Source organism: Xenia sp. Carnegie-2017, unplaced genomic scaffold, assembly GCF_021976095.1.
Source record: "Xenia sp. Carnegie-2017 unplaced genomic scaffold, XeniaSp_v1 HiC_scaffold_20, whole genome shotgun sequence".
NCBI lineage: Eukaryota > Metazoa > Cnidaria > Anthozoa > Malacalcyonacea > Xeniidae > Xenia > Xenia sp. Carnegie-2017.
Genome location: NW_025813483.1, coordinates 14,996,258 through 15,022,718, shown reverse-complemented (window position 1 = coordinate 15,022,718; position 26,461 = coordinate 14,996,258). Strand labels below are relative to the sequence as shown.

Sequence of the window (26,461 nt, the reverse complement as noted above, 5' to 3'; positions counted from 1 at the left end):
AGCAAAGCCTATCGCAGGTGATCTCGGGGTCTGATGGGCGGAAGCTTGCTATTGCATCTCCCAAGTGGGATAGCGTGGAGGGGCCGAAATCTCCTACCGAAACGTTAACATGCGGCGTCTAGTGCCTTACGCTTAAGAAGGTATCGGGAAGCATGGACCGAAAACGGGGTTTTTTGCTTTCGAATTTTATCTTTTTGTTTATTTTTTCTCATAAAATAAACCAAGTAACGTTCTTGGTTTATTTTATGAAAAAAATGGTTTATTAACTTCTTCTGACACTGTGCCTTTTTCTAACACGTATAATTTAAGACAACCTCCAACATGTTTTATACAATTTTTATTGGTTTATATCTTTCTGATTTAACTCTCTCATTTGATGTTTCTCATGTATCCCGAGCAAACCATCCAAGGGCTTCATGGCAAACAAGAATTATCTGGTTCCCTTAATTAACATGCGACGCTCTAGTGCTCAACTATCTCGGGGTATCGGGAGGCATGGACCGAAAACTGGATTTTTTGTTTTTAAAATTTGTCTTTTTTCTTTACAAGAATTCTTCTCATAAAAGAAACTAGAACATCCAAGGATACTGCAAACAACTTCTGCCTTTTTGACTGATAATTTAAGCCTACTCTAAGCATGTTTATACGCTTTTCCCTTATTACCTTTTACAATGTAACATTCTCATAATTCTCTCGTGATGAACGAGAGCCTTCTTATACAATATAACTCTCTCATCACGAACGAAAGCATCCATGGGCTTCATGGAAAAAAGGGATTATCTACTTTTTTTATAATAGTTTCTACAAAGATAATATTTAACAAACCGAGCAAATTGTTTCGTCTAAATTGAACCTCGCTTTCAACCCTTATGTTATAAAATTTTGTTTCATTTTTGATAGTGGATTTCTTTTTACCTTACGATATTTTCATGATTCAATCTAGAAAGTAACTTCTCTTCCCGAGTAAGTGTGCGATTAAATAGCACACTTTTCGGATTCAAAGGAATTCTTTTGATCGCATAGATAAAGACAGCCGGCCGATTTATTACGTATCTAAGCGTATATAACGCATTTCCAAATCACGTACAAAGTTTCCTTCACATGACCGAATTACCGTCTATTTAAACAATGTATGTAATTACAAGTTACCTTGACAAATGAAGCAAAGCCTTCTTTTCCAAGCATTTGCAACACCTCAAATTCATTCCAAAATCTTGAATTTCTCGCAACGTAACCGAAAGAAATAGGCATCAAATCAGGATACTCATCTCCATCATCACAGCCATTTTGATTTCTCCCTTGACCCTTTTCAGCGTCAAGCTTATCTTAAGTGATGTTGCTTCTTAACCGTGTGACATGGGATTTGGAGAGATAAAAGGATGTCCAAGAAGATGCTGTGCTGAGCATTGGATACTGTTCTCCGGATGTAGACATCTATGTATACAAAGTATATGACATTAAAAGACAGTAGCTATAAATTCTTCGTCACTTTAATGCTTGTTTATCTTCACGATCTTCATTTTTTCAAGTGGAAGCTTTGAGTGGAAGTTTTCAAGCATGACTATCATTATATTGAAAAATACATATTTCGAGAAGGATAACTTTCTTTATGACAATGCTATTCAATAATAGAAAACCAAAAATGTCGGAACGCGTTTACTTGAATCATACCCTATTGGCAAAAAATTAGAGAAAAATAGCAACTAATAAGTCTGTATTTATATTTATTGAGCTAAACGAAAATTGTTCACATTTTTTTTCATGTTTAGTTAGACATACATACAGTTAGTACATAAAACAATCGAAAGTTTCTACTAGTGAATGGAACGGGAACTAATCCTTCCTCAATCTCACGGAGAAGCCGCCACATTATCTGCTGGTCCTTGTGTTATTCCTCCTCGATAAAATAACTTTGTTAGAGTAGTCTTTTCACAATACTCCATCTGTGAATACAAACCTTGAACGTTTGGAAAACGACAGATCTCCAGAACAGTTCGAGATCTTGAGACTAAATACATGCACAATTCCAATGAATCCACGTTGTGACATCGTTGTCATCTTTAGTTGTGTCATCTTTACCGTCAGATTGATCAGAAGATGCGACAAAAAGTATTAGAACTGAATAATGCACGGAGGCTCGTGGGCGTACGCCCCTTCTGCCATATGGTTAATCCTGCCCTGCTTTGAAGTCACAAAAAATCTTAGACGATCTAAAAAGTGGGAATAATGTTTGAGGTAATTCTGGGGATTAGAATATTCTGTTGAAGTAGAAGTTACTTTCAAAAGAGTAGCATTTTTGAATAAGTATCGTGCGCGGTTCATGGAGGCTGGGCACGAATCCGGTTTACGAAGAAGGCGCCATGTTTTAGTATTTTAAAGGCACAGACGGTAGAAATGAGGAGTTGAATTTGTTTAAATTCTTAGGGTTCTAATGTTTTTTATATGCAAGTATGTCGACGTAAGTAAGCCAAAGGCTTCATATATCTTGTTATGATTTGACTTCTAGAAATTTGGACGTGTGAATCTTATGTAAATTTATTACAATTTGATAGACTGACGACTAAACCCATTGGCGTTACATCGGCAATAAGTCTTACACAACCAAAACCCGAGGTATTGAATCCTTAAAGTTATAGTGACTAATCTTTCTACCTTAATCAAAGATTAAAGAATCATTGGGTGTTTAAAATTCAAAATTCAATCCATTTAGTCGTAAAATATCTCCATTTACAGGATTTACAACAAACGAAAAATTTAAAAAATGTGCTTACAGAGTATGGTGTCTTTGAGAGTGAAGAAGACCTTCAACATAGGTTGGTGTTATGGCCATTTTTGCTTTTTTGTGTGGATAGTACACATAATTTATTACACATATTGTTGGAAAAGGTTAAAGGTCTTTGTCAGCTATGTCTTGTAGAAATAAGTTATTGTATTGAGTAAATATTACATAAGGCTGAGAATATAATGGACAATGGATTTTTGTTACTGGGGGGTCTTGATTAAAATAACTGGTTGATTTTTTACATGGTTATCTAATTAGCATCAATGAGTTTTCATCTAATCAGCGACTGAGTTTTTATGCAATTAGCATCAAAGAGTTCTTTAGCAAAGTCTTATGAACACTTCTATTTAAGGATGGTTGTTTTGGCTAAACTGAATCAGATTGTAAAAGAATGGATAAAACAATTAAGTAGAGAAAAGGTATGCGTCCCTTTTGGCTTGATTTAGTATCATGCATTTTTTATGAAAACACATTCAATATTTGGTTTAGAATATTCCTGAAAATTTAATAGACCAAGTTGGTGGAAAGATCTTCACCTTTGGTTCCTATCGATTGGGTGTTCATACTAAAGGTATGTAGTATAATTTATTTCGATATGTTCTTGACAACACCAGTATTAATATGTGCAGAGTAATTAATATGAGAATACAGCTCAGACTACATTGACTTTTTAGGAGTAGCCTGTTCGACATTTTTGATATGTCTGATTGTTTATGTTTTCTATGCTTATTTATTCATGTTCAGAGTTTAATTGTTTGCTCATAGGCAGTGTGGAATTAACGGTGTGCAATGTGCAATTTGCACATCGTTTTAGCTAAAATGAAATCAATTGCACATCACTTTTTCAAACGATGTGCAAAAATCAACGGTTTTAACAAAAAACACTGTCGTAAATCATATGAATTTGTTCACGTTTAGAAATATTAATTCAGCAATTAGCGCTATATAAAAATTAACGTAATATCGAGTTGATTATGCCTCTAAAGAAACACTTTTGTCAAAAAAAATTGCACATCATTTTTTCTGAACTAATTCGCACACTGCTTTTAGGGCATTGTATAAGGCATTGTATGATAAATATTTTATGTAGTGTAGATATATATTGTGTTTGTTTTCTCAGAGGTGTGTATTGTGTAATTCTTAAAATTGCATTTCACCCCCGCATATCTCTGCTGTTGGTTGATATGTATAAGAATTTAATTTAAGTGGGCATTGTCTTCTATAATTATTTGAGCATAGACTTGATTGTATTTGCAAACTTCAATATTACTCTGAATAGTGTTTGTTTTGGTGAATGAGAATTGTGTAGTTCTAATTAAGATAGCTATCTCTCAACATAGCCATGAAACATCTTTCAAGATAGCTCTAAAACATCTCTCAACATAGCTATAAAACATCTTTCAAGATAGCTCTAAAACATCTCTCAAAGCTATATCTTTGAAGATGCTCTAAAACATCTCTCAAGATAGCTTTAAACATCTCTCAACATATGACATCTTTCAAGATAGCTCTAAAACATCTTTCAAGATAGGAAACATCTTTCAATATAGCTCTAAAACATCTCTCTAGATAGCTATGCATCTCTCAAGATAGCTCTAAAACATCTCTCAAGATAGCTCTAAAACATCTCTCATCATAGCTATGAAACATCTTTCAAGATAGCTCTAAAACATCTCTGAAGATAGCTATGAAACATCTCTCAACATAGCTATGAAACATCTTTCAAGATAGCTCTAAAACATCTCTCTAGATAGCTATGAAACATCTCTCAAGATAGCTCTAAAACATCTCTCAAGATAGCTCTAAAACATCTCTCAACATAGCTATGAAACATCTTTGAAGATAGCTCTAAAACATCTCTCAAGATAGCTGTGAAGCATTTCTCAAGATAGCTGTAAAATTTAATGACACGATGCATTTCAGGAAACTTCTCATCAGTTATCACGTCTGCTTTAATGAAACCAACAATTCATTTCTATATATTATAAAGAAAGAGGAAAATGACATCACCCCTGAACTGGGAGGTGATGCTTAAAACATGCACAATTTAAAGACATAATTTAAAAGTAAACAATTTAAAGACATAATCCTTTTGACAGCAGAGCAAAGGATTAGTCAAATTAATATTACAGATTCCTTGACGTAAGAGTTGGCATATTGAATGTTAGTCAGAAATGTTTCCCAATCAAAATATGAAATGTGATGTTGAACATACTGAACATTGTATGAAATGTGAAATTTGTAAATGCAGGTGCTGACATAGATACATTGTTGGTGGCTCCACGACATATTGACAGAGATGATTTCTTCAATACTTTTTATGAAATACTCAAAGAAAATGAGGAAGTCAAAGAACTCAGGGTGATTTTTTTTTTTTGAATAAGACTAAATCACTTCATGTCATTGATAACAATTATCGTGTTAGGCAATCAAGGAAGCTTTTGTTCCTGTTATCAAAATGGAATTTTGTGGAATTGAAGTAAGTTCTTGTGAACTCTATGAAAGAAAGATCTATGGTTTTGTAATGGTACCTGAAACAGTAGTCATGAATATTTAGATGGATTTGTTGTTTGCAAGACTTGCACTTCCTCAAGTTCCTGATAATCTCGATTTACTGGATGAAAGCCTTCTCAAGAATCTTGACCCAAAATGTGTAAAAAGTTTAAATGGTATTCAATTATTAATATCCATTGACATTCATTAACTTCTCCATTACTTTAAAAGTTTAATTTCTCTCTCAGGTTGCAGGGTTACAGATGAAATTCTTAGATTGGTACCAAAGCACGAGTCATTCAAGCTCACACTTAGGGTCATCAAACTCTGGGCTAAAAGTAAGTAAAGTTTCAACTGGAGTTTTGCATTCTTTGATTAAATGTTTGAACAAGGAAGTATTTACTTTGCCATGTCAAAAGTGGAAGTAAATCCGCAATTCACGTTGGAATTGAAAACATCCATGTATTATGGTTTAGATCATGGTGTTTATTCAAATGTTCTTGGTTTTCTTGGTGGTGTATCATGGGCCATGTTGGTAGCAAGAACTTGTCAACTTTATCCTAATGCAGCACCCTCAACATTGGTGGAAAAGCTCTTTTTGGTTTTTTCAAAATGGTTTGATTAATCTATCTTCATGTTTTAAGTTTTCCTGCAAATGAATGATCTTTGTAATGATTGTTATTGAACAAGAAATTTTCCTCGCAATCTTTTCAGGAAATGGCCAAATCCTGTTTTGTTAAAAGAACTAGCTACAGAAAATAAACTTGGATTCCCTGTCTGGGACCCTAGAGTATGTTTAATTTCCCAAAAGAATCGAAACTGTCAGATTGCTATGTTTATTTCTACCAATTCAAACAGTCTATTCACTTAAATAACTTAATTTATTAATGTTACAAATGTTGTAGATAACTCCATCAGATGCCTACCACTTGATGCCCATCATTACCCCTGCATATCCACAACAAAACTCAACATATAATGTATCGCCATCCACCAAGAAGATTATGCAAAGTGAATTCGAAGATGGTAATAATATTTTTCTCAAGTGAATCACTTATAACTTCAACACAGATATTCATATTTTTGTTTTATTGTGATGTCAATTCACGCCTCCTCCCTTCCCTGTCTTTCTTCCCTTTCCCCCCTTCCTGTCTTTCTTACCCTTTTCCCCTTCCCTGTCTCTCTTGCCCTTCCCAGCTCCATTAAGCAAATATATTTTGTCTAGGCTTGGAGACCGTTCAACGTATATACCTTGGCAAAACAGATTGGCATGCTCTATTCACGCCGCCTAATTTTTTTACTAAGTACAAGTAAGCCTGTGAATGACGTAGATTTTGACTTGGACAATTCAATCATCTATTGTATTTCACGTACTGCATTTAGTTTTTGTCGTAATGCAATTATTTTTATAGACATTACATCGTGTTGAGTGCTATATCCACTTCTGAAGAAGATCACATACAATGGTTATAACATGCTGCTCTTTTTTCTCCCACATCAAATATTTTTGTTGTCGAATTTCAGATGCGCCTTTTTTAGGGTTGGTTTGGTTGAATCTAAAATACGATTATTGGTCAGTCAACTTGAGAATAAACCTTACGTTGAACTGGCTCATGTTAATCCAAAACATTATCCACCTTTGAATTGTGAAGAAAATATCTGCATAAGTCGATGGTTTGTTGGATTGGCGTTAGAAAAAACAGGTTAGCAGTCAAGAATGAAGAAGATAATTTTATGAATATCGTTGTGTGACAAACCTTGAAGCCAGTATTTCAGTAATAAATAGTAATTACTTTCTTAGAAATTCACATAGAATTACTGGTGTAGCTTGAAATATTTTCAAAGCAAAGAAAATATCTAGGAATAATCCTATTTCTGTCGACAAAAATATTGTAATTTTCTTAGCTGCACCTCTATAAGTCCAATAACTGTTGTGGCGGTTGTATCGATTATTGGGAAAGAAGCTTTTGTTCATTTTCCTCGTCATTTAAGAAGTACAAGATGTTCACAGTGTTTGTACACGCTGATTTATTCACGGAAAACATCTTTTATTTCTTTTATGAAATAACAATAATGCGAAACAGACAAATGAAAAACAAATGTTTTAATTTTTCCTCTAACTTGTATTGATGATTGATTTGCAAATTTTCTTTAATGGATTTAATCGATTGAGCTCAGATCGGTTTGCACCTATTAATGCAAACTCAGCTATTAACCAATCAACGCACGCGTTTTATTTCATAAATTTTGTTTCTGTTGTAGAGAACGCGACGTTAGATCTTACGTACGACATTCAATATTTTACAAACACAGGTACATTCTAAACTCTTGCGGTATAAGTTGTCCACAACAAAATGTTTATGGTATATGTATTATCAGACGGTGATTGATTTTTCTACGATGGAATGGTGTGTAAAGATCAACTTCCAAAAAAAAACTAATTATTATTTTCACCATTTACTCTGTCTATATGGTATTGTGAATTTTTAGCATTTTGTTGATTTAATCGTTTTGTATAGCGTATGTATACATATGTACTTACATCCTGTGTCCCAAGTGCAGGAGTCACCATTTTACTATGGTGATAGCTTGGAGACACAGGATGTAAGTACATATGTATGCCATATACCTATGTACCTGCATGTACTCACATATACATTATATATTCTTTTTATTTCATCAGTTCACATTCGTGCTGTTTCAACTGAAATTTTCAAAGAAGGAATGAAAACTGAAGTGAAATACGTCAAAAAGTAAATCATCGATGATTACTTTATCTTGAATTTTAATCTACCGTCATCTCATTCTCTAGTTTTTCTCTTTCATGCAGAAAACAATTGTCCGACTACCTTCCTTCGAGTGTTTTAAAATCGAAAAAGAAAAGTTCCTTGCTGGCGAACGTTAGATTATTTCTTTCGTTACTTCCTGCCTTCTTTTCTTGATTAAAACATCGTCATTTTCTAACCACATCGTTTTTATTCCATTAGAATTCCTTGGAGAACGCCAACATTCACGTTGAGAAGGAAAACACAAAAACGAATAATGAACACAAATCTACAGGCAATTTACGCCATTTGCGTATTTTAAATGATAGAGATGGATAAAAGGTGTTTATTTTACACAATGTACTATAGGTAATGGATCATCAAGCAACGGTATATCTCGCAACATGCCGGATAATGATATTATAGACGGTTCATTAAGTGAGGTATGTATGCTGATGAATGTCTTATTTGATCCAGCAATGTAGTACGTATCTATAAATATGAAAGGTCTACGTAGCAATGTAGTACGTATCTATAAATATGAAAGCTCTACGTAGCAATGTAGTACGTATCTATAAATAAGAAAGCTCTACGTAGCAATGTAGTACGTATCTATAAATAAGAAAGCTCTACGTAGCAATGTAGTACGTATCTATAAATAAGAAAGCTCTACGTAGCAATGTAGTACGTATCTATAAATAAGAAAGCTCTACGTAGCAATGTAGTACGTATCTATAAATATGAAAGTCTACGTAGCAATGTAGTACGTATCTATAAATATGAAAGTCTACGTAGCAATGTAGTACGTATCTATAAATAAGAAAGGTCTACGTAGCAATGTAGTACGTATCTATAAATATGAAAAGTCTACGTAGCAATGTAGTACGTATCTATAAATAAGAAAAGTCTACGTAGCAATGTAGTACGTATCTATAAATAAGAAAGTCTACGTAGCAATGTAGTACGTATCTATAAATAAGAAAAGTCTACGTAGCAATGTAGTACGTATCTATAAATAAGAAAGGTCTACGTAGCAATGTAGTACGTATCTATAAATATGAAAAGTCTACGTAGCAATGTAGTACGTATCTATAAATAAGAAAAGTCTACGTAGCAATGTAGTACGTATCTATAAATGAAAGGTCTACGTAGCAATGTAGTACGTATCTATAAATATGAAAAGTCTACGTAGCAATGTAGTACGTATCTATAAATAAGAAAGGTCTACGTAGCAATGTAGTACGTATCTATAAATAAGAAAGTCTACGTAGCAATGTAGTACGTATCTATAAATAAGAAAAGTCTACGTAGCAATGTAGTACGTATCTATAAATAAGAAAGCTCTACGTAGCAATGTAGTACGTATCTATAAATAAGAAAGGTCTACGTAGCAATGTAGTACGTATCTATAAATAAGAAAGCTCTACGTCCAAGACAGTGAGAATATGAATGTTTTCTTTGGGGTGCGTAAGAAAACTTGCAATTATGAATGACAACTATATGTGGTTATGAAAACAACCGTTGTGTAGCTAAAACTTAAAATGAACTTATGTAAAACGTTGTATTAAATGAACTAAAAACTTAAAATTTTTGATTGCACGATGCATTTTGCCTGACTTCTCATAAGGTGCTACGTCTGCTGTAGCGTAAACCAAAAATATTCTGATATCTATAGTGAAGACAAAAAAATGACGTCATCCCAACATGAGATGACGTTTATAGCATCATTACGTTGAAATAGCTGGATAATCATGGTGTTACATGGATAATCATAGTGTTATATGGACATTTTAGAATAAATCAAACGGCGTTTTAATGACCACAGGATTAAAACGCTCAAGAGAATCGACTACGGATGTAAGTATTTAACTATTGTTGTCATTTGTGATCTAGTTTTTTTGGAGGGTTAAGTCCTCACACTTGACTCAGAGTATTGCAGAATCATTGAATTTAACTATACAACCTGATAGTCTACCCTTAGCTAAACAATTTTTGGCTGAAACCAAATTTTTCCTCCAGACACGCTTATCTCCATTTTAATTTATTGACGTAATTGACTCTTTTGTCCATGTGTGAAATTTTTAGGAGTAGTTAAATTATTGAATTCAAATTTTGGGCACATCCATTCTGTGATTTTAAGTTTATTGTTGTGTCTTAGGGATACGCGAGTGTTGCTTTTTATAAAGTGATTGCAGTTATTAAAACCTTATTGTAATGTTTTCAGGAATCTGCAGGAGAAGATATAATTGGAAATAAAAAGAAGCATCTAGCGTCCAATCAAGAGGTCGTATATTTAATGCATGAATGAAACATTACTGTTTCATCTCGATGGGCGCCATAATCCCAATATATTATATATAGGCTGTAGCGGAGTTATCTGATGGTGGTGATACCCCTGAAACACCTACTGTAGCCGCAAAGAAGGCGGATATAAGACTAACGTTGAAGTAAGACCAAGGATTTGATTCATTGTGTCACCATCCTGTTTCGATAAAAAGATATTTTACCGGTAGGATTTGTATAGTTTGTAAATGGAGTCATGCATACTGTGGAAAGCTTACTAATGTGCTCATGTAAGCTCGCAATCGATGCATCTTTATATGCACTTGCCTGTTGTATTTCAAGTTTAGAGATTTTATGAACTATGAAACAACTGTGTCGTAATGACGCAGATGTCGACAAGCTCTCAACTCCTTTCTCAGGCTACGGTTGACTTTGCAGTATTATGGACTGAGATTCTGGAAAGAGTTTCGCTAAAATGACTGTTTTTCGTGGTTGTGGTCTTCCCTTGTGTTCTTTTGTTCTGTTTTTCTTTGTGTGAATTCATGACGATCGATGCTCGTGTGTGATGCCTAAGTCGGATATTTCAAACTTCTGGGACTTATATTGATGAAATCTTTGTTTTCATCAAAGGGCAATGCTTGCAACACTTCTTTCTTGATGCAATGTTCATTGACGTTTAGTGAGAAGTTTGTTTTTGCCTTTTTTGCAGTTCTTTGTAGGACTACGTTTGTTTTCTTCGAACATCTTTTAAAAGTTTGTGAGTGGTGTATGTTTAGTATGATTACAACGATATATATTCCATCCAATTTCAAACAATCTTGATATGAAGATATACGTACAATCATAGAAACTTTACTTTGAACTTTTTTGTGAATGATTTCATTTATTCAGGTGTATTTTTACGACATAATTGAAAGCAATAAAGTTTTGTTTTGAGGCCTTCAATTTTTTTTTTTAATTAAATGAAGGGAAAAAATTCCGAGCATTCTTTATTCTTCGAAGGATATCGTAGCCAATATATCATCACAAAGCGAACCCTCTCTTGTTGCATAGTGACCAGTCATTAAACCATTTTGCCCTTCACCGTGTTTGTTTAGTCTGGCAATATTCATGTCTATGTAGTCAAAGTGCATCACATTAATTTCAAGAAAGAGCGTTGGATTGTATGCCATAAAGAATGAAAGGCATTTGAATCTCGTGCTGCTTCAACTGAGGCAACGCTTTGTTCAAAAATAATGAAAGATGATACTCGAAGATTGCCATGCAAGACGTTTTAAAACAGAGTTGGTTTATGATAAGTGAATAAGAAGGTAGCGAAAGATTTGTTTAGACATCATTTTGTTAATCATAGATTGTGGCTTGTACGTGTGAATGCCTGTGCTTTATAATTACGAAATAACATTCCTGAAACTTCAAACGACTTTATTTTATGTTTATTTAATGGCAAATATACTCATTGCAGTCTCTGAGTTGTAATTTGAAGAAATCACTACAAAATATCGCAATGAATAATACTACGGGAATTGAAGAGCAAAAAGAAACAGATCGTTTGCCGTATTGGTCACACGTACTCGCTCTTATTGTTTATATTTTGTTATTTTTGCTCGCAGTATTTGGTAACTCGCTTGCATTGTGGATACTTCGTACCAAACCGGAACTTCGAACTTTGACACATGCCTTTCTTATCAATCTTGTTATTTCGGATCTACTTCTTGCATTGCTGACGCCGTTCGAAGCCGTTGCTACTTTCTCGGCTACCTATGTATTTGGGGATTACGGCTGTAAAATGCAACGAACTTCCTTGTATTTCTTCTACGCAGCGTCTATTTTAACTTTATCTGCTATTAGTCTTGAAAGATATGTCGCCATTTGTTATCCCATGAAATACGACTATTTCAAAAAGTGCAAATCGCGAATCGTTTTGTTCATTTGGTTGTTTTCTGCTCTCATTGTAATTCCACATGTGTATCTTAGCGAGGAACGGACTATAGATGGCGAGATCGTCTGTTTTCAATTTCATACTACAGATAAAACTCGTGCACCATTCTTTTGGGGGTATTTTATACCCTGTTTTTTTCTTTTGTATATTTTACCTTTGGGGATGGTGACCGTTACTTATTGGAAGGCTCATAAAAAACTACGTGAACTTGAGAGCCGTTTAGAAGTCAACTCTACCGTGGACATAGCAATGACGTCTCGTATGAGAAAGGAGATCTTGAGAATGTTATTTGTTGTCATTGTATTCTTCGTCATTCAGTGGACTCCATTTGAAATTGTTGAGATACGGGATTCTTCTCCAGGTACTATGGATGAGAAGAGTCCTATCAATTCATATCGAGTTGCAGTTCATATGCTTGCCTTTTCAAACGCTGTGGTGAATCCAATTTTGTTCGGATTCATGTCAAAGCCATTTCGAGAAGGATTTAAGGAAGTTGGATTGGCGATCACAATGTTGATATGTTGTCGTTGTTGGAATAAGAATTTCTTAAGCAAATTTTCTTTAGGATTGCGGAGAAAGGAAAACAATGCTAGTTTCACTTCTTCAGTGCCTACGATTAGTTATGTAGAAAGGGATTGGAGTTCTAGCTCTGTGAATACGGAGAGGCGCCTATCTGTTGTGTCAAGTGGATTGAATGACGTACAAGATAGTGGTGTTCCACGTGATCATATATTGTAATTTTTCTCATCTTTATAACAATTACTAATGCGCTACAATTACATTTATTTTACCGAAGAACGTTTCACACTTTGGTGGCGGCAAAATTATGATATTAAATGCTCTATTTACATCTTTCTACGTAATTCATACTTTTTACTCAATGTAAAAATATTAACATGATTATCTTTGATTTACACAATAATATATTTAAGCGACGCAAACTAGATCTACGTGGAGAATTGTGTATAATTGTATATAGTTATCCCAGCCATCAATTTATGTATTGCCTTTGCTAAATTAATTTTTGTATTGGTTGAGGTAACCTTTACACATAAAGTACATGGATTAAATAAATTGTACGAGATAATACACAAGATTTTAACATGAAAACTGAAATCTCAAACAAGATGCAGGTGCACCTCTCTACACGTTCTCGAATTCATCTCACTATTCTTTCTCTCCTTCAACTTACGTTTTTTATTCACTTCTCACTGTGCTATGTTCTCAAGCTAAACGCTGAAACAAATTGGTGAACTTTGATCTTTTTTTACCTATAACTTCACTTTTGTCCAACTTGTCTTCCTCATAAATGCCGAGGTCTTTCATTGTCTTATTTCTTCAACTTTCAATGCTTAGTCCTATCTCCGTCGTCAGCACAATTCTTTCCCTTTTTGCTGTCTTTATGGAAAACAAGGAGAATAACAATTGCGCTCGTTATTTCAAGGATCCTGATACTCGTCTGCATGATGAACCATGTGTAAGTTTCAATGAATTTATCCATGATGACACCAATAATGGCGTTAGATATTCTTAGAATGAAGATTACTGCTGCCATCCCGGAAAGAATTGCGAGTAAAACAACTAGTGTTTTCAACCTCTTCCCGTGTTTTTTCATCGTTGCGTTGTTCTTTCGTTGCTCGAAAGTTGCTTTGCCGTTTCTTCTTAATCTGTATGTCAACACAGCAAAGCCAAACGAGACCAACAACCCCCAAAAGGCAAACGTGATTTGACACACAGTTTTCATGATTCTTCCTACGTCCGTTGACACAATTGTTGTCAAGTCGGATGTGACGAAGAATGCAAAGTTCGAGATGGTAACTCCACAAACAAAACGACCCAATTGTGGTTGACTATGCTTTGAAGTTATTCGCGTTGAAACTGCAATGATGTAGAGTAATGTTCCCAACGATGACGTAAAGCTGGTAGAACCCAGACTCCAGTTGAGAGAGCCTGCTATTCGCTGCCATAAACTTCTGTCTTCGTTTGAAAAATACGGATGAGACAATAGCATCACTGCTCGAGTTGTACAAAGGATAGTGATTGAGGATAGCATGAAGGATTTTACGAAACATTTATGTTGATTTGAGCATGATTTGAAAATGATCATATGGAGACAGATAAGAGCGATGATGATGAAAATGACGGCAAAACTATATATGTGAGCGTACCACGTCCATCCCAAAATGTTTTGTGTAGTCCTGTTGGTCCAGTCTGGATGTGGCTCGGGAGAAATTTTATCCTCTCCATCCATCTAAAATTTTTTTAATTTTTGAACTTTGTATGTGTGACTTAAAATGAAGATATTATTTGTACTAGAGGAATCGATGCTTCATTGTTATGCTTTGTATTAACTTTAGAAGCAAACGATGGAGCGGAATCGATTTGTCTTTTGCTATTTTTTTGTTTTTCCGTGTGGGCGAGTTCATGATAAAAACATATGTTTATCTGAGGTAAATTTTCAGTTTCTCAGCACACCAATGAATGCATAAAATTTTTGTTAGGAGATATGGTGAAATTTGTTAAACATTCGCCGCAATCATTCGTGACTGTAAACTATCGTACATTTCCTTTGAATGCGACGTAATTTTCATTCAAGTAATTTTGCTAATTTACTATTAATAACCAGAAAATATCTCAGTACACGTCAGAGCTTCGGAGGTTGTCTTTTGTTTGCTAAACAACACAATGGATGATTTTAGAAATATTTGCCACTTACTGTAGGGAATAGCGGAATATAAGATATGTGGAACAAATAAAATTATTCAGCATGTCGATATGGTGCAATTGAGTGATAGATGGCTAATTTTTGCACCTGTGTTCTTTGTGACAAATAGCAAATTCATGGCTGACCTCTATCCATTGCTATAAATGTGGCAAATTGCGTTACCTTAAAACTCTATATTTCTTTTTTCTGCCCTATCTTCAACGTAAAGATGCCTCTTTTCTTGTCTTCTTCACTTCAAGAAGAAATGGCGTTGGATTGATTTGTGTTTACTATTGAAAGGTCGGTTTATTCTTTACCGATAGCGTGTCAAGTGCTGCCTATTCTTCTCGAATTATCGTTGAATAAGATCACGTAGAAGTCTCATTAACGTCGCCAAACATCTGTTTCCATCTTCTCATAAAATATTGAAGCTTAAATCATCCTCATCCTGTTTTAGTCTCGATTTTATAAAACATTATAACAGATACACAATTTAACTGTTTTTCTTTTTTGAATAAGCTTTTCATTCTCATCATAAAGTAGCAGAATGGATTGAGCACAAAAAGAAGTTGTGACATATGCACTCTTGGCTTAATGAATAAAGTCATTTCCCAGAAACATGCAGGGACATTTTTATAATGAATAAACATGCAGGGACATTGACGTAATGAATAAAGTTATTTCCCAGGAACATGCAGGGACTCGTAAATATTTCTTATTTATTAAAACAAAAATAATCTCGTGGAGATTTCATATGCTTTAGCCATAAGAGTACCATAGAATGAGGAATATACAGCAGGGCCACTCCATTGAAAGTTTTATGCCACTCTATCATAATGGCAGCCAATCAATGTCTTCTTCTTTGATCAATTAGAATTGTGAAATGGCTAACCTAAGACAGTATCACAGTAGTCTACTTTACTATACACAGCACATGGTGCACAGCGAATTGGCCCTGCTGCACTTGTCTTATTGTGCGACTGTACACTTGTTCTTTAAACTGACATAGCTATACAAGTATCACAAACTCGCACAGGGTACCCCCATCCGCGATTTGGAACGGCGCGCTTTTTCGTTGAGCACTGACCGCAAACACCTTGACCGCAGGCGCGACAATGATGTTTCGAGTCAAACCTTTGAAAAGTGTACTTGCAACACGCGCAAGATACAATATCGATATCTGCTATCCAATAAGATGGACGAACAACATCCTTTATCAACTCGCACGGACGTTCTATGACCTGTACGATTGCACTTGCGGAATATTGAATCACCTCTCCAAACTTGCGTGTGCGCAGATCATCTTTCTCATCTTCTTCATCAAGACAGTCATTCAAAGCGCTATGTATTAAAATACAATTTAATGAGGTCATTATCACACATTAAACTGATGAGTTTGAATGTTACCTTGCATCCTTCATCACCAAATTTTCATCATTCTCCGATCTTTGACATTCCTCGTGTGTGTCGTCAAAGCACTTCTTGCAAACCTTTACAGGTGCGTTACCCCATCCTCTACCAGGCACCGGTCGACTAAAGTCAGAACAATTGTAACAAAAACCATGGCCACAGGCACGACAATGATGTTTACTTTCAGATGCGGCAAAAACATGTCGACAAGCGTGACATTCCTAAGGAAGATAAATTTTCTTGTCAGTTGGTTGACATTGCAGGGAAATCTTGACAACCGCAACTTTGTTGGTCACCTTGATTTCAGAGTTGGGTACCCAGTATTTAGGTGCAATTGCATCTGACACAAGATCTTTAACAAATGTTGTAGGAGTTTGGCTCACAGCGCCAACGGTTTGTTTAACAAAATTTAGAGCATCCACTACACGACGACCTGTATGATTGACTCCACCAAAATGTTCCTTGATTTCAAAAAAAAACGTCAATATTTCAATCAGATTCACTAGTTCAACTGCTCTCTTCGTAGGGAGCAGAGCAACAGAAGTCACTCATATTTCACAGTCAATTACTTACACCTTGCCAAACGTGTTTTATATGTGTTCGAAGGACGGTCTTTTCTGGATCGTTATTTCCATACCAATATTGACGACTTCTATAGATGACGCCACATTCTGGACACTCAATAACATACCTTCAACATTAGACCTGTGATTGTACATTTTTTCTACCTCAAAATGTTTGAAATACATTTATAGACATACCCTGACCAAGCATAATTTGCCAATCCGCTAAGAGAATCATCACATGACGCATATGTTTTGCTCATCACAAGATTCTCCTTTCCACGTTGGTGGCATGCCTACACACAAAGAAAACTTTACATTCAATTAAAAACAGCGACAGTTTGGAAACTGAGAGGGAGGAGTATATTGCCTCAGGCTACCAAACATGAAGCCTCCCTCCCAATGTGCGAGCTCCGAAATTTCAAACAATTCTCGTTAGTTTGACTTCTGAGGTACTTTGATATTATTTGTTTAAAGTTTGTTACTAAAACTTACATTGCTTTGATGTACTTTATGCATCTCAACTGCATTTATTTAAAATGATGAAATCCCATGGAGAAATTTACCCTTTGACCCCAGAGTTTCTCTCAAAAGACCTGGTAACAAGTATGTAATATCATAGTATCAATTACCTTACATGTGTAATATTTGTTATCATATTGCATTTTGTAAAAACAGCTCTTCTTTGAGTGGTGTGGTGTCCCGTCCTGAATGTGGTTCATTGTTCCTTCACATCGTACACTATAATATAAGAAAAATTGCTATAAAATGATATATGAAGTAACATATTTACTTCATAAAACACAAAGCTCAGCACCACTGAACACTTACTGACAGCATTGACAGCGTGTCAAACATGTAAAATAGGAATCTGGAAAGGTGTCGGGAACAACACTTTCTATTTCACCTTTGAATTTTTCATTTAGATGCTAAAATAATAAATGCAAAACTGAAGAGTTTTTTTAACAAATCTTGAAAATGGATAAAATTTTTGTCTATGTAGATTATATATTACTGTGTTAGAATTTGGAAAGAAAAAAGGTTTGTAATCATTATTGCAACATAACTTCTTACACATAAAACATTGTACACAACAGCAAGTGATCTTCTTGATCGAACAGAATTATCATTTGCCAGTTCAACTACAGCCTTGTGTAATTCTTGAAAATCTGTTGGACAGTTATGATTTGTCTTCGTGCCCACATATTTTATGGAACTGAAAGCCTCTGGATTGCGGCCAACATCTTCAAATCTTTGTCTTAGAATTTCATCAGCAGAGATGCTTTCTCCTAATGCAATAATTTAAAATGGTTAAAAATGACATTTGAAGTGCTCAAAAGAGAAAAAAATGTTTTTACAACACTACCAGGTTTACTGCTTTTAGCACCAAGGAAGTCAGTGTAATGAGTTTCATGAAAAATAACCACAGCTGGCCCAAGTGAACACAAGGGTAAATTTAATTGCCCTCTACCAATGGCTGCTTTCAGCTCTGGTGAAAAGTGCTTCAAATATGCCTTTGAAGCATCAGCAAGAAAAGTAAACATATCAGAATGAAGTCTCTCCGCTTTTGAGCGATATATGATAACATCTGAAATCGCTAGTATTTTCATTAGCAAACGTTTACGCTGGTTGGAGTTGTTTGAAGTACTCAATAATCCTTCTGTATCAACTATCATCAACCTATCTTGCTCATCATATGCTGCCCAAACACCAATTGTGCAAGATGTTTGTGATGTTGAAGTTGCAAAAACTTCTTCGCCTTGAAAAAATGCATGATTCAAAGTGTGTGATTTGCCATCTCCAGTGTTACCAAAGATAGATACAACTTTTATCATCTCGTCCTCTTTACATCCGAGCTTTCTAGCTAAATCAGCTTTGCTCTGAAGCTAAATAATTAGAGAACACTTTACCATTTCAATGATAGCACACAAATAAAGGTAAAACAAGTATGTTAAACACCTGTATTCGTTCATCGTTTATGTCAATGAGCAAAATCCCTTGTTTTTTGTCTTTTATAGCAGACGATGAATCAATTCTCGTCATCATCTCGTCGTCCTTAGAGTTAGGAAAAACATTTTCTTTGATGCTTTGATTCAACAAATCCATTGAAAAAAAATTTAAAAACGAAACTCTTTGACAATTGATATAGCATGAAGGGTATTCCCCAGTCTCCTGATTCATCGAAATGAAGTAATGAGAAAGCGGAAATGAATCGCAAGTCTTAGCCAATGAGATTAGCGCACCGACGTCCACCATGTTAGAACATAAAAACATGAGAAGAACCAAAAGTACCAGAACTCAAAATATTAATCTTTTTTTGTTTCCGAAGCGAAATTTTGTTATAGACATTTTATAAATGTAATTAATATTCGATATTTTTACAAACACATATATTTTCACTTAAAACACAAAGAATATGTTCATATTTTAAAAAGTACGTAATGTTTTCCCATAACGCTTTGCGAGAAGCGAAGCACACTGGCAAAGCTACATTTCCTAAGAAACAAGGTTGCCTTGCTGTTCGCTCAAAATGTCTGCAAAGAAGAAGGATTCAGAGCCGAAAAAGAAGCGAAAAAGAGTTGTTGTAGAATCTGAAAGTGACGACGATGACAGCGAAGAAAATTTAGAAGAGGTAGAGTGTGTTTCGTGTTGTGTTTACAACATACATACATCATGGATGTGTCATCTAGTAAATAAAAGTATCTTTAGGAAATTACCATCGCTTTGTAAATTAAATAATATAAATGTATAAATTCAAAACATTGCAAATCATGAATCGACAGCAGTAATAACTTGTTTATATTTAATAATCAATCAAGGAATTGCTTTCACTTGCAAAAAGAGCTCGTACACAGCAAGAATCATCTCCACCAACAAAGCAAAACACAGAATCTGACAGTGAATCATCAGAAGGCAGTGATGATGAGGTTTTTATTGTAGATTTATACAATGTGTTACTCTGCAACAATGAATAGTTGTTTGAATATTTTTATATACAGCAAAATGAATGAAGAGAAACTAAGCTGTTTTATAACTTAGTGTTTTCTACCCTCTGATTTTCAGTGGACAATTGACGAAAAACCAACAAAAGTAAAAACAAAGAAAAATGGTGGAAAGAAGCCAAAGAAACCAGCTTCGGAATCTGGTGAAGCAAGTGATTCTAGTTCTGAGTCTGATGATGGTATGTTTATCTACTTTCATTTTGATGTCTTTAAAATATGATTTGTGTAAAAATGGCTATCAGTAATGGTAAAGATTGTTTTAGTTTCATTAAAATTATTATTTCAAGCATCTGTCATATAAAATATTTTCCAAATTAACCAGATAATGTTTTTCAAAACTTTTTGGTTTTAGATTCAGATTCTGGCTCTCTAGCATCTGAGGCAAATAATAAGTTTGATGATGGTTTGGACGAGAACTGTATTGGTGATGAAGCTGATCGAGAGAGGCTTGACAAAATGAGTGAGAAAGAACGAGAGCAGGAGATATTTAATCGTTTGGAGCGTCGAGAAGCAATAAAGAAACGACAAGAAATTGAGCAAAAACTCAAACTTGCTAAAAAGAAAGAGAAGAGTAAACGTGAGAAAGAGAAAACAACAATTGATGGTGTAGTAGGTGGAATTGCTTTTAACCGTAGTGGACGAAAGAAAGCAATGGAAGAGAAGAAAGTAAAAGCTTTTAATGAACTCAAACAAAAACGGCATGAGAAAAAGGAGAAGGCTTTGCTTGAGAAGAAAGAGCCATGGCGAACACATGAGGTTTATAGTTCTGATGATGATGCAGAAGATGAACAAGATGAAAATGCGGAGCAACCTGCTGCATCAGAGGAAGAAAGTGAAGGAGAGTAAGTATTGACAAGCCATCAATAGTTGGCTTGTTGATGGCTTTTAAAGAAATGTTATTACATAAGTTACAGGGGCAATGTTTAACTTTTCTTGTAAATTATGTGCTTACAAGTAAAATTGGTGTATTTCACTCTTGTTTTCATCAACAAAGCAGCAATAGGTCATTTGTTATATTTTGTTGTTTTAGAATGTTGGAGGATAGTGACGAGAAAATGTGCAGTTTGGAAGATGTTGAAAAGATTCGTTTATCACGCCACAAAATGGAAAAGTATGCATTTAAGATTGTTGAATATATGCACAAGTATTGATTTTTAATCATTCATTCATCTGATTTAGATGGGTACATATGCCATTTTTTGAGACATTAGTGAAAGGTTGCTTTGTACGAATTGGCATTGGTCAAAATGATGGTCGATCAGTTTATAGAGTATGTATGATTTAATCTAGGACCACAATGGTTAATACAGAGTTACAAATGGTTACAGCATGGTTGCTAAATGGCTCTTAATGGTGAAATTGCACACTATATTTTATTTTTCTCAGGTTGCTCAAATCTTAGGTGTTGTGGAGACAGCAAAAGTCTACCACCTGGGTAATACAAGAACAAACAAAGGCTTGAAACTAAAGTATGGCTTTGTTGAACTACTGAAATTGTACTATGAGTAAAATGATTTTAGTGTAGCTCAGTTTACTTCATTTAGGCATGGTAAACAGGAGAGAGTGTTTCGTCTCGAGTTTGTTTCCAATCAGAGTTTTACGGACACAGAATTCACTCGATGGGTCTCAGAGGTACTGAAATAATGTAGAGTTTATATGTTTGGAACATTAATTTAACTTTAATATTGATAGATGCAAACCAATGATATTCCTCTCCCAACCTTGGAAGAAATTGAAGAAAAACAACTGGAGTTACAAAACAGCAAGAATTATAGTTATCAGGATAATGATGTTGACAAAGTAAGTTAATTTTTGAACCATCTTTGAAGGGAATCAGTAAGTATACTCCCCCTGACATGGTCATCTGTAAAGGGATATGATTAAGATCAGTAGGTACCTCCCCCCTGACATGGTCATCTATAAAGGGACACGAATAAGATCAGTAGGTACTTCCCCCCTTGACATAATCACATTTTTTTCATTGTTATATGTCAACATCTATAAAACATGAGACATTCAAAGCTTCGCGATCTTTCTTCATAAATTGCTTGTAATATTTCCAAGATTTGCGCCATCAACTTTATAGATCGTTGCCGAGAAAACTAAGTTCAGAAAATCACCGTTTAATTACGCCATGAGGAAAAACCAATTGCTTCGATCCAAGGTAACTACGTAGGTATTGAAGTTTTCAGGATAAATCATTAGTTTATGATATGGTTATAATTTTTTAGCAAAGTAAATTGTAATCCAAATGTTTGTAGATGTTGATCGTCCAGGCTAGTGCAATCTTGACAAGGACTGTTGGTGTTGGTGTTGTAGAAACTTTATTCATCAACAACAGTCTTTCTCAGGACTCCACTAACCTGGACGATCTACATCGTAACGATACAACCGAGTTCAAACTATTCGCTTCAATTCAAATGATCTTGAATCAACTAGCAATGTGAGAAATTTTCTTTAAAGGAAATCGCAGAACAACAAGGAAACTTGGATGAATCTCAAACACTACAAAATGAATTGGAGGAACTCGAAGAAAGAGCGCAGGAGTTAGATAAAATGAGAAGCAGAGGTCTTAGTGCAATCAGGTTTGTCAAAATAGTTATTACTTAGCAAATAAAATATCAATTTCAATAAAGTTGACTTGTTGAATGAAATATATTTGTTCGCGTGTTACAGCTATATCAATGAAAGGAACAGAAAAAAGAACATTGTAGAAGCCGAGAAAGCGATAGTGGTCAGCTTTGTTTTTGATGATGTCTATTGTTGATATATATTTTAAAGTTATTCACCATTTTTTAATGCCAATTAATCTTCAGGAAGAGGCGAAGACGGAAGAGAAAAAAGACGATCCTTTCACAAGGAGGAAGACGCTACCACAACTTGTTGCAAAGGTTACAACTCAAATATATATAATCTTGCTATGAAGTTAAAATTCTTCATCTTTTTGTTTCGTCGTAGTAATAACTCAACTACCTATTGTGCCTGAGGTTTTTTATGTTTATAATTCCTTCAGATTAATAAAGGCCTTTCGGGATTTACACCTGAACAAATTCGTCGTCTACAAGAGGAAGCGGCAACTGATAATGTTCAATTGCAAATTCCTGGAGTAAGTCTGAATATGTACATGATAAATCTCAATATTCATATTAGAACGACTGTATTTACAATGCTGGTACTTTCTAGAAATGTAGTTTTGAAAGGCTTTAGCAATTGGCATCAAAGGCTCTTTGAAGTTAAACAATTCGTTTTAATTTAAACTTCAATTTTATTATGATGTACGTTATATTTTAGCTCAGTCAAACACCCATGGCTGGAGATCAGGTTTGTTTTGTCATGTTTTCTTATCTCGAGCATACCATATATGTTGTTTATACAATTAACGACATTTTGGTGCTGATTATGTATTTTAGATTGAAGATTCTGACTCGAAAAAGGATCCAAACAGCAGACGACCATCCTTAACGACTGATAACGAGGATTTATTCAATGCACATAACTTTGAAGTAAAAATTGAGCTTGATTTTCCATTGCCAGGTGAAGTAAACGAGTACTTAAGTACTTCAATGAAGTTTGTTTACAAATTGGTTTGAACTTCTTACTTTGGTAGGCTTAGGATAACTCAAGGGGGGGGGGTGTCTATCCCTGTCTTTCTTTTTCTCACCTCCCTCAAAAACTATGAAGATTCTTCAACAATAGTCTTTGAAACTCGACATATTTTAGCAAATTATCTCTTATTTTATTGAATTAGTGTTCTTTTTTTTTCAAGCAGATAATCGACCTGCATCAGCTACACCAAAGGCAACAAACCACAGCAAACCTAACGTCCCTCGGAGATCTCTAAATTTAGAGGATTATAAAAAACGTCGTGGTTTGATTTAGGCTTTTCTTCTCTTAACGTGAAAAACTCAAACTTGATGAAAAATAAACCGTAACCGGTCATTGGTCTCAGTTATTTATACATCAAAATATACATGAATTCATTTGGTGTTAAAGAACATTGCTAGCAGTAGAAGGTAAAGAAGTTCACAATGAATTATAATCGCATTAGGATAAAGCTTACATCAATGAAGCGATTTTTATATTATTGTTTAACTTGTGTAGATTTGATGGAAGTACTTGTTGCACATGTAAATAATTCTACCATATTCTTGCAATCATTAAATATCTACTTGATATTACCAGTTTCACTATTTTAAGCGAAAAAGAACGTTTTCGTGTTTGTCCTGTTAAACTTATTGGATAAACACCGCCCAAGATTCGACTCATTTTACGTAGATGCTCCTTCTTCCCTCCAAAATTTTGTCGTCATAAGCGTTTCTATCGCGTCATATTTGTTACCATAGCAACAAGATCTCAATTAATTTCACACTTTAATGTCAATTGCAGCAAATCTTTTTTCACGTACAAAGGAAATAGGGTTGATATGTCTCAATCGTCTTTGTCTATAAATCGGCCTAAATCGGATGGCGATCGTGTCAGACGAGTTGAAAGTATGACCAGGGAATCCTGTCGTGAAGGGCAGAGCTATAACGATGGAATCGCACAAGACAAAGAAGAACTGGACGAAGATTGGATCGTGGTGAAAAAGTAGGAAAGTAACTTTATGATGTCGTTCATGCGGTGTGGTAACTTTGTCCCTATTACACAGATCAACGTCCAATGATGAAGTTTCTAACGACTTGAAAAACGGCTCTAATGTTGCTATGATCAGTTCAAATATGACAGATACAATGGCTGATGATATTTCAGATGTGCCGTCAAAACCTGAAAACGATAGTGTAAATAAGAAGGAGGACGAGAACGAGAAGGTATCGATATTAAATCTCATGTCGTTTGTCTTAAATTATGTTCATTCTAAAACTGTATGAATTATTACGTTTTGTCTTTCCTTATAACGTACAAGTTTGTTCTTTTTATGCTCATGTTTTAGTTTTCATTACAGTTATTTTTTCTTGTTTCTTAAACTTCAATAGTTAACTTGCCTTTGTTTTATTCAAATAGCTGAACGTTGCTACAAATCGTCATGATTTATTGTCGTCATCATTTTCAAATGTTTTAACAATTGCTACAACTATTTCCAAATGGAAACGACGACGAGCTACAGAAAAAGCAAATTTAAGCTTCAGATTACTAGTGAGTTTATATATAAGGTTTCGTTTGTTTTTTAAACAGAATGACAGAATCTTTTTGTACAATTTTAGGATGATGAACATCAATTATTGTTGAAAAACGAGAATGACAACATGAAGATTGAGGCAAGTTTGTGCATTTTTCTTTTGGATATGTTTTTTTTTTTTACATCAATTTTCACGATTCCCCCTAGTTGGCACGGGAATTTTCTATCCTGATGATATAGTTATAAAAGCATTAACTAGAATTGCTATTATAAATCTTCAATGCATGGTTCTCGGCGAGAATTCTATGCTTTCTAATCAAGATCATTTTAACACGAACGGTATATAAAATTTGTATTTTGAATGTGACTATAGTTCTCTATGATATTTCAGAATTCCATGCTTTTTAACAGAGATCGTGAGTACAGACCACGATTGAACTATAACATTTTCTAAAAAGTGTTCTTTTGGTTTTATCAACAAAATGTTTGTGAAATTAACAAAGACCATTCTTTCATCGAAGTTTTAAAAAATTTCAAAATGTACCAGTACCATACACTTTTAAAGAAGTTGACTCGTCCTAGAATGATGTATCTTTCAATTTTACTAGATTCCAGATGCTATATTATGGACTATTAAAAATGAATCGTACAAAATCATAAGGGAAACGACGCAGGGTAAGCTATTACAGCTTTAAGATATATTTTATTATCAATGATATGAGATGTTTTGTAAAAGAGCAAAGCAGGAGAATAATATATTTCTATTGCTTTTTGTTCTTATAAAATATAGCTTACAGATCACAGATTGGAAGCAAGCACAAGTTAACGCTTGAAGCCGAAGATTATATGAAAAATCTTGCGGAAGATCTTGGGAAGATAAAACTACATGATAAATAAACTTTTATACACTTCATGTAGGCAATTTGATTTGGTCCCATTCAAATAGCAAATCGTTACTGAATGAAATGAACAAGTTTATCATTGTAAAATTTTAGTTTTAATTTTAGTCAAACCTAACCCATTCATAGGAAAATACTGACAAATACGTTTCCAGCTGGCTGTAACCATTGATATTTTAAAACTAGAGCAAACATATTTTTTTTTGCTCATTATGGTAATCTATGTATCGTAAAGCATCATTTGTAAGCAATAATTCTCGTTGCAATAAATTTCTAATACGATATATATCATATAAGAAACAAGGAACTATTGTTTTTCGTCTGTACTTATTTGCTTGATAAATAAAACAAACTTTTCTTTTCTTTTTCAGGAGAAATTGTTGGTTTATCACATAATTGAAATTACAAACTGATTAATAAACTTTTCCGAATGAAGTTAAGAAAAAAAACTATGAGCGGGCTTATAGCGGGAAAATTGACCAATTTCATTTAACATCTCTCCCAT

General features: G+C 34.5%; 6 protein-coding genes across 6 annotated transcripts; 4 read left to right on the top strand and 2 right to left on the bottom strand.

The window, feature by feature from the left end:
• Window positions 1–2,295: 2,295 nt before the first annotated feature.
• Window positions 2,296–11,268, top strand: LOC124441211 (poly(A) polymerase type 3-like). Its single transcript, XM_046991642.1, has 23 exons — window positions 2,296–2,458; window positions 2,553–2,613; window positions 2,734–2,813; window positions 3,135–3,201; window positions 3,272–3,353; window positions 5,034–5,143; window positions 5,208–5,261; window positions 5,340–5,451; window positions 5,524–5,613; window positions 5,752–5,890; window positions 5,990–6,065; window positions 6,181–6,301; window positions 6,501–6,585; window positions 6,688–6,741; window positions 6,815–6,978; window positions 7,538–7,588; window positions 7,959–8,028; window positions 8,106–8,175; window positions 8,263–8,335; window positions 8,410–8,483; window positions 9,835–9,897; window positions 10,265–10,324; window positions 10,402–11,268. Exons 1-23 carry the CDS (start codon window positions 2,451–2,453, stop codon window positions 10,489–10,491), a joined length of 1,854 nt encoding a protein of 617 aa, XP_046847598.1. The 5' UTR covers window positions 2,296–2,450; the 3' UTR covers window positions 10,492–11,268.
• Window positions 11,269–11,324: 56 nt separating this feature from the next.
• LOC124441215 (tachykinin-like peptides receptor 99D) lies at window positions 11,325–13,351 on the top strand. Its single transcript, XM_046991646.1, has 2 exons — window positions 11,325–11,633; window positions 11,786–13,351. Exon 2 carries the CDS (start codon window positions 11,828–11,830, stop codon window positions 12,998–13,000), a length of 1,173 nt encoding a protein of 390 aa, XP_046847602.1. The 5' UTR covers window positions 11,325–11,633; window positions 11,786–11,827; the 3' UTR covers window positions 13,001–13,351.
• LOC124441217 lies at window positions 12,973–15,382 on the bottom strand. Its single transcript, XM_046991648.1, has 2 exons — window positions 15,150–15,382; window positions 12,973–14,513 (listed from the first exon to the last, which is right to left on the bottom strand). Exon 2 carries the CDS (start codon window positions 14,511–14,513, stop codon window positions 13,608–13,610), a length of 906 nt encoding a protein of 301 aa, XP_046847604.1. The 5' UTR covers window positions 15,150–15,382; the 3' UTR covers window positions 12,973–13,607.
• Window positions 15,383–15,458: 76 nt separating this feature from the next.
• LOC124441209 (zinc finger FYVE domain-containing protein 1-like) lies at window positions 15,459–19,106 on the bottom strand. The gene is made up of 10 exons (XM_046991640.1): window positions 18,899–19,106; window positions 18,306–18,825; window positions 18,014–18,228; window positions 17,771–17,868; window positions 17,572–17,680; window positions 17,138–17,235; window positions 16,950–17,067; window positions 16,673–16,837; window positions 16,374–16,597; window positions 15,459–16,307 (listed from the first exon to the last, which is right to left on the bottom strand). Exons 1-10 carry the CDS (start codon window positions 19,043–19,045, stop codon window positions 15,962–15,964), a joined length of 2,040 nt encoding a protein of 679 aa, XP_046847596.1. The 5' UTR covers window positions 19,046–19,106; the 3' UTR covers window positions 15,459–15,961.
• LOC124441210 (RNA polymerase-associated protein RTF1 homolog) lies at window positions 19,040–24,116 on the top strand. The gene is made up of 17 exons (XM_046991641.1): window positions 19,040–19,571; window positions 19,759–19,866; window positions 20,003–20,120; window positions 20,294–20,783; window positions 20,972–21,052; window positions 21,121–21,211; window positions 21,328–21,410; window positions 21,486–21,573; window positions 21,634–21,741; window positions 22,028–22,105; window positions 22,405–22,526; window positions 22,618–22,675; window positions 22,758–22,832; window positions 22,955–23,047; window positions 23,233–23,262; window positions 23,352–23,475; window positions 23,711–24,116. The coding sequence occupies exons 1-17, from the start codon at window positions 19,470–19,472 to the stop codon at window positions 23,818–23,820; spliced, it is 1,959 nt and encodes a 652-aa protein (XP_046847597.1). The 5' UTR covers window positions 19,040–19,469; the 3' UTR covers window positions 23,821–24,116.
• Window positions 24,117–24,174: 58 nt separating this feature from the next.
• LOC124441220 lies at window positions 24,175–26,333 on the top strand. The gene is made up of 6 exons (XM_046991655.1): window positions 24,175–24,528; window positions 24,590–24,749; window positions 24,943–25,074; window positions 25,143–25,196; window positions 25,666–25,732; window positions 25,848–26,333. Exons 1-6 carry the CDS (start codon window positions 24,365–24,367, stop codon window positions 25,952–25,954), a joined length of 684 nt encoding a protein of 227 aa, XP_046847611.1. The 5' UTR covers window positions 24,175–24,364; the 3' UTR covers window positions 25,955–26,333.
• The last annotated feature ends 128 nt before the right edge of the window (window positions 26,334–26,461 follow it).

Excerpts from the sequence above, each read along its gene's own strand:
- LOC124441217 (XM_046991648.1), bottom strand. The coding sequence starts at position 14,513 with ATGGATGGAGAGGATAAAATTTCTCCCGAGCCACATCCAGACTGGACC.
- LOC124441215 (XM_046991646.1), top strand. The coding sequence starts at position 11,828 with ATGAATAATACTACGGGAATTGAAGAGCAAAAAGAAACAGATCGTTTG.
- LOC124441220 (XM_046991655.1), top strand. The coding sequence starts at position 24,365 with ATGTCTCAATCGTCTTTGTCTATAAATCGGCCTAAATCGGATGGCGAT. Across the intron at positions 25,197-25,665 it reads ATGACAACATGAAGATTGAG|ATTCCAGATGCTATATTATG; the intron begins GCAAGTTTGTGC and ends CAATTTTACTAG. Across the intron at positions 25,733-25,847 it reads CATAAGGGAAACGACGCAGG|CTTACAGATCACAGATTGGA; the intron begins GTAAGCTATTAC and ends TATAAAATATAG.
- LOC124441210 (XM_046991641.1), top strand. The coding sequence starts at position 19,470 with ATGTCTGCAAAGAAGAAGGATTCAGAGCCGAAAAAGAAGCGAAAAAGA. Across the intron at positions 21,742-22,027 it reads AGGATAATGATGTTGACAAA|ATCGTTGCCGAGAAAACTAA; the intron begins GTAAGTTAATTT and ends TCAACTTTATAG. Across the intron at positions 23,476-23,710 it reads GCTTGATTTTCCATTGCCAG|ATAATCGACCTGCATCAGCT; the intron begins GTGAAGTAAACG and ends TTTTTCAAGCAG.
- LOC124441209 (XM_046991640.1), bottom strand. The coding sequence starts at position 19,045 with ATGGATTTGTTGAATCAAAGCATCAAAGAAAATGTTTTTCCTAACTCT. Across the intron at positions 17,068-17,137 it reads GCAAATTATGCTTGGTCAGG|GTATGTTATTGAGTGTCCAG; the intron begins GTATGTCTATAA and ends CTAATGTTGAAG. Across the intron at positions 16,308-16,373 it reads TTGGTGATGAAGGATGCAAG|CGCTTTGAATGACTGTCTTG; the intron begins GTAACATTCAAA and ends TTTAATACATAG.
- LOC124441211 (XM_046991642.1), top strand. Across the intron at positions 3,202-3,271 it reads AACAATTAAGTAGAGAAAAG|AATATTCCTGAAAATTTAAT; the intron begins GTATGCGTCCCT and ends TATTTGGTTTAG. Across the intron at positions 8,336-8,409 it reads TAATGAACACAAATCTACAG|GTAATGGATCATCAAGCAAC; the intron begins GCAATTTACGCC and ends AATGTACTATAG.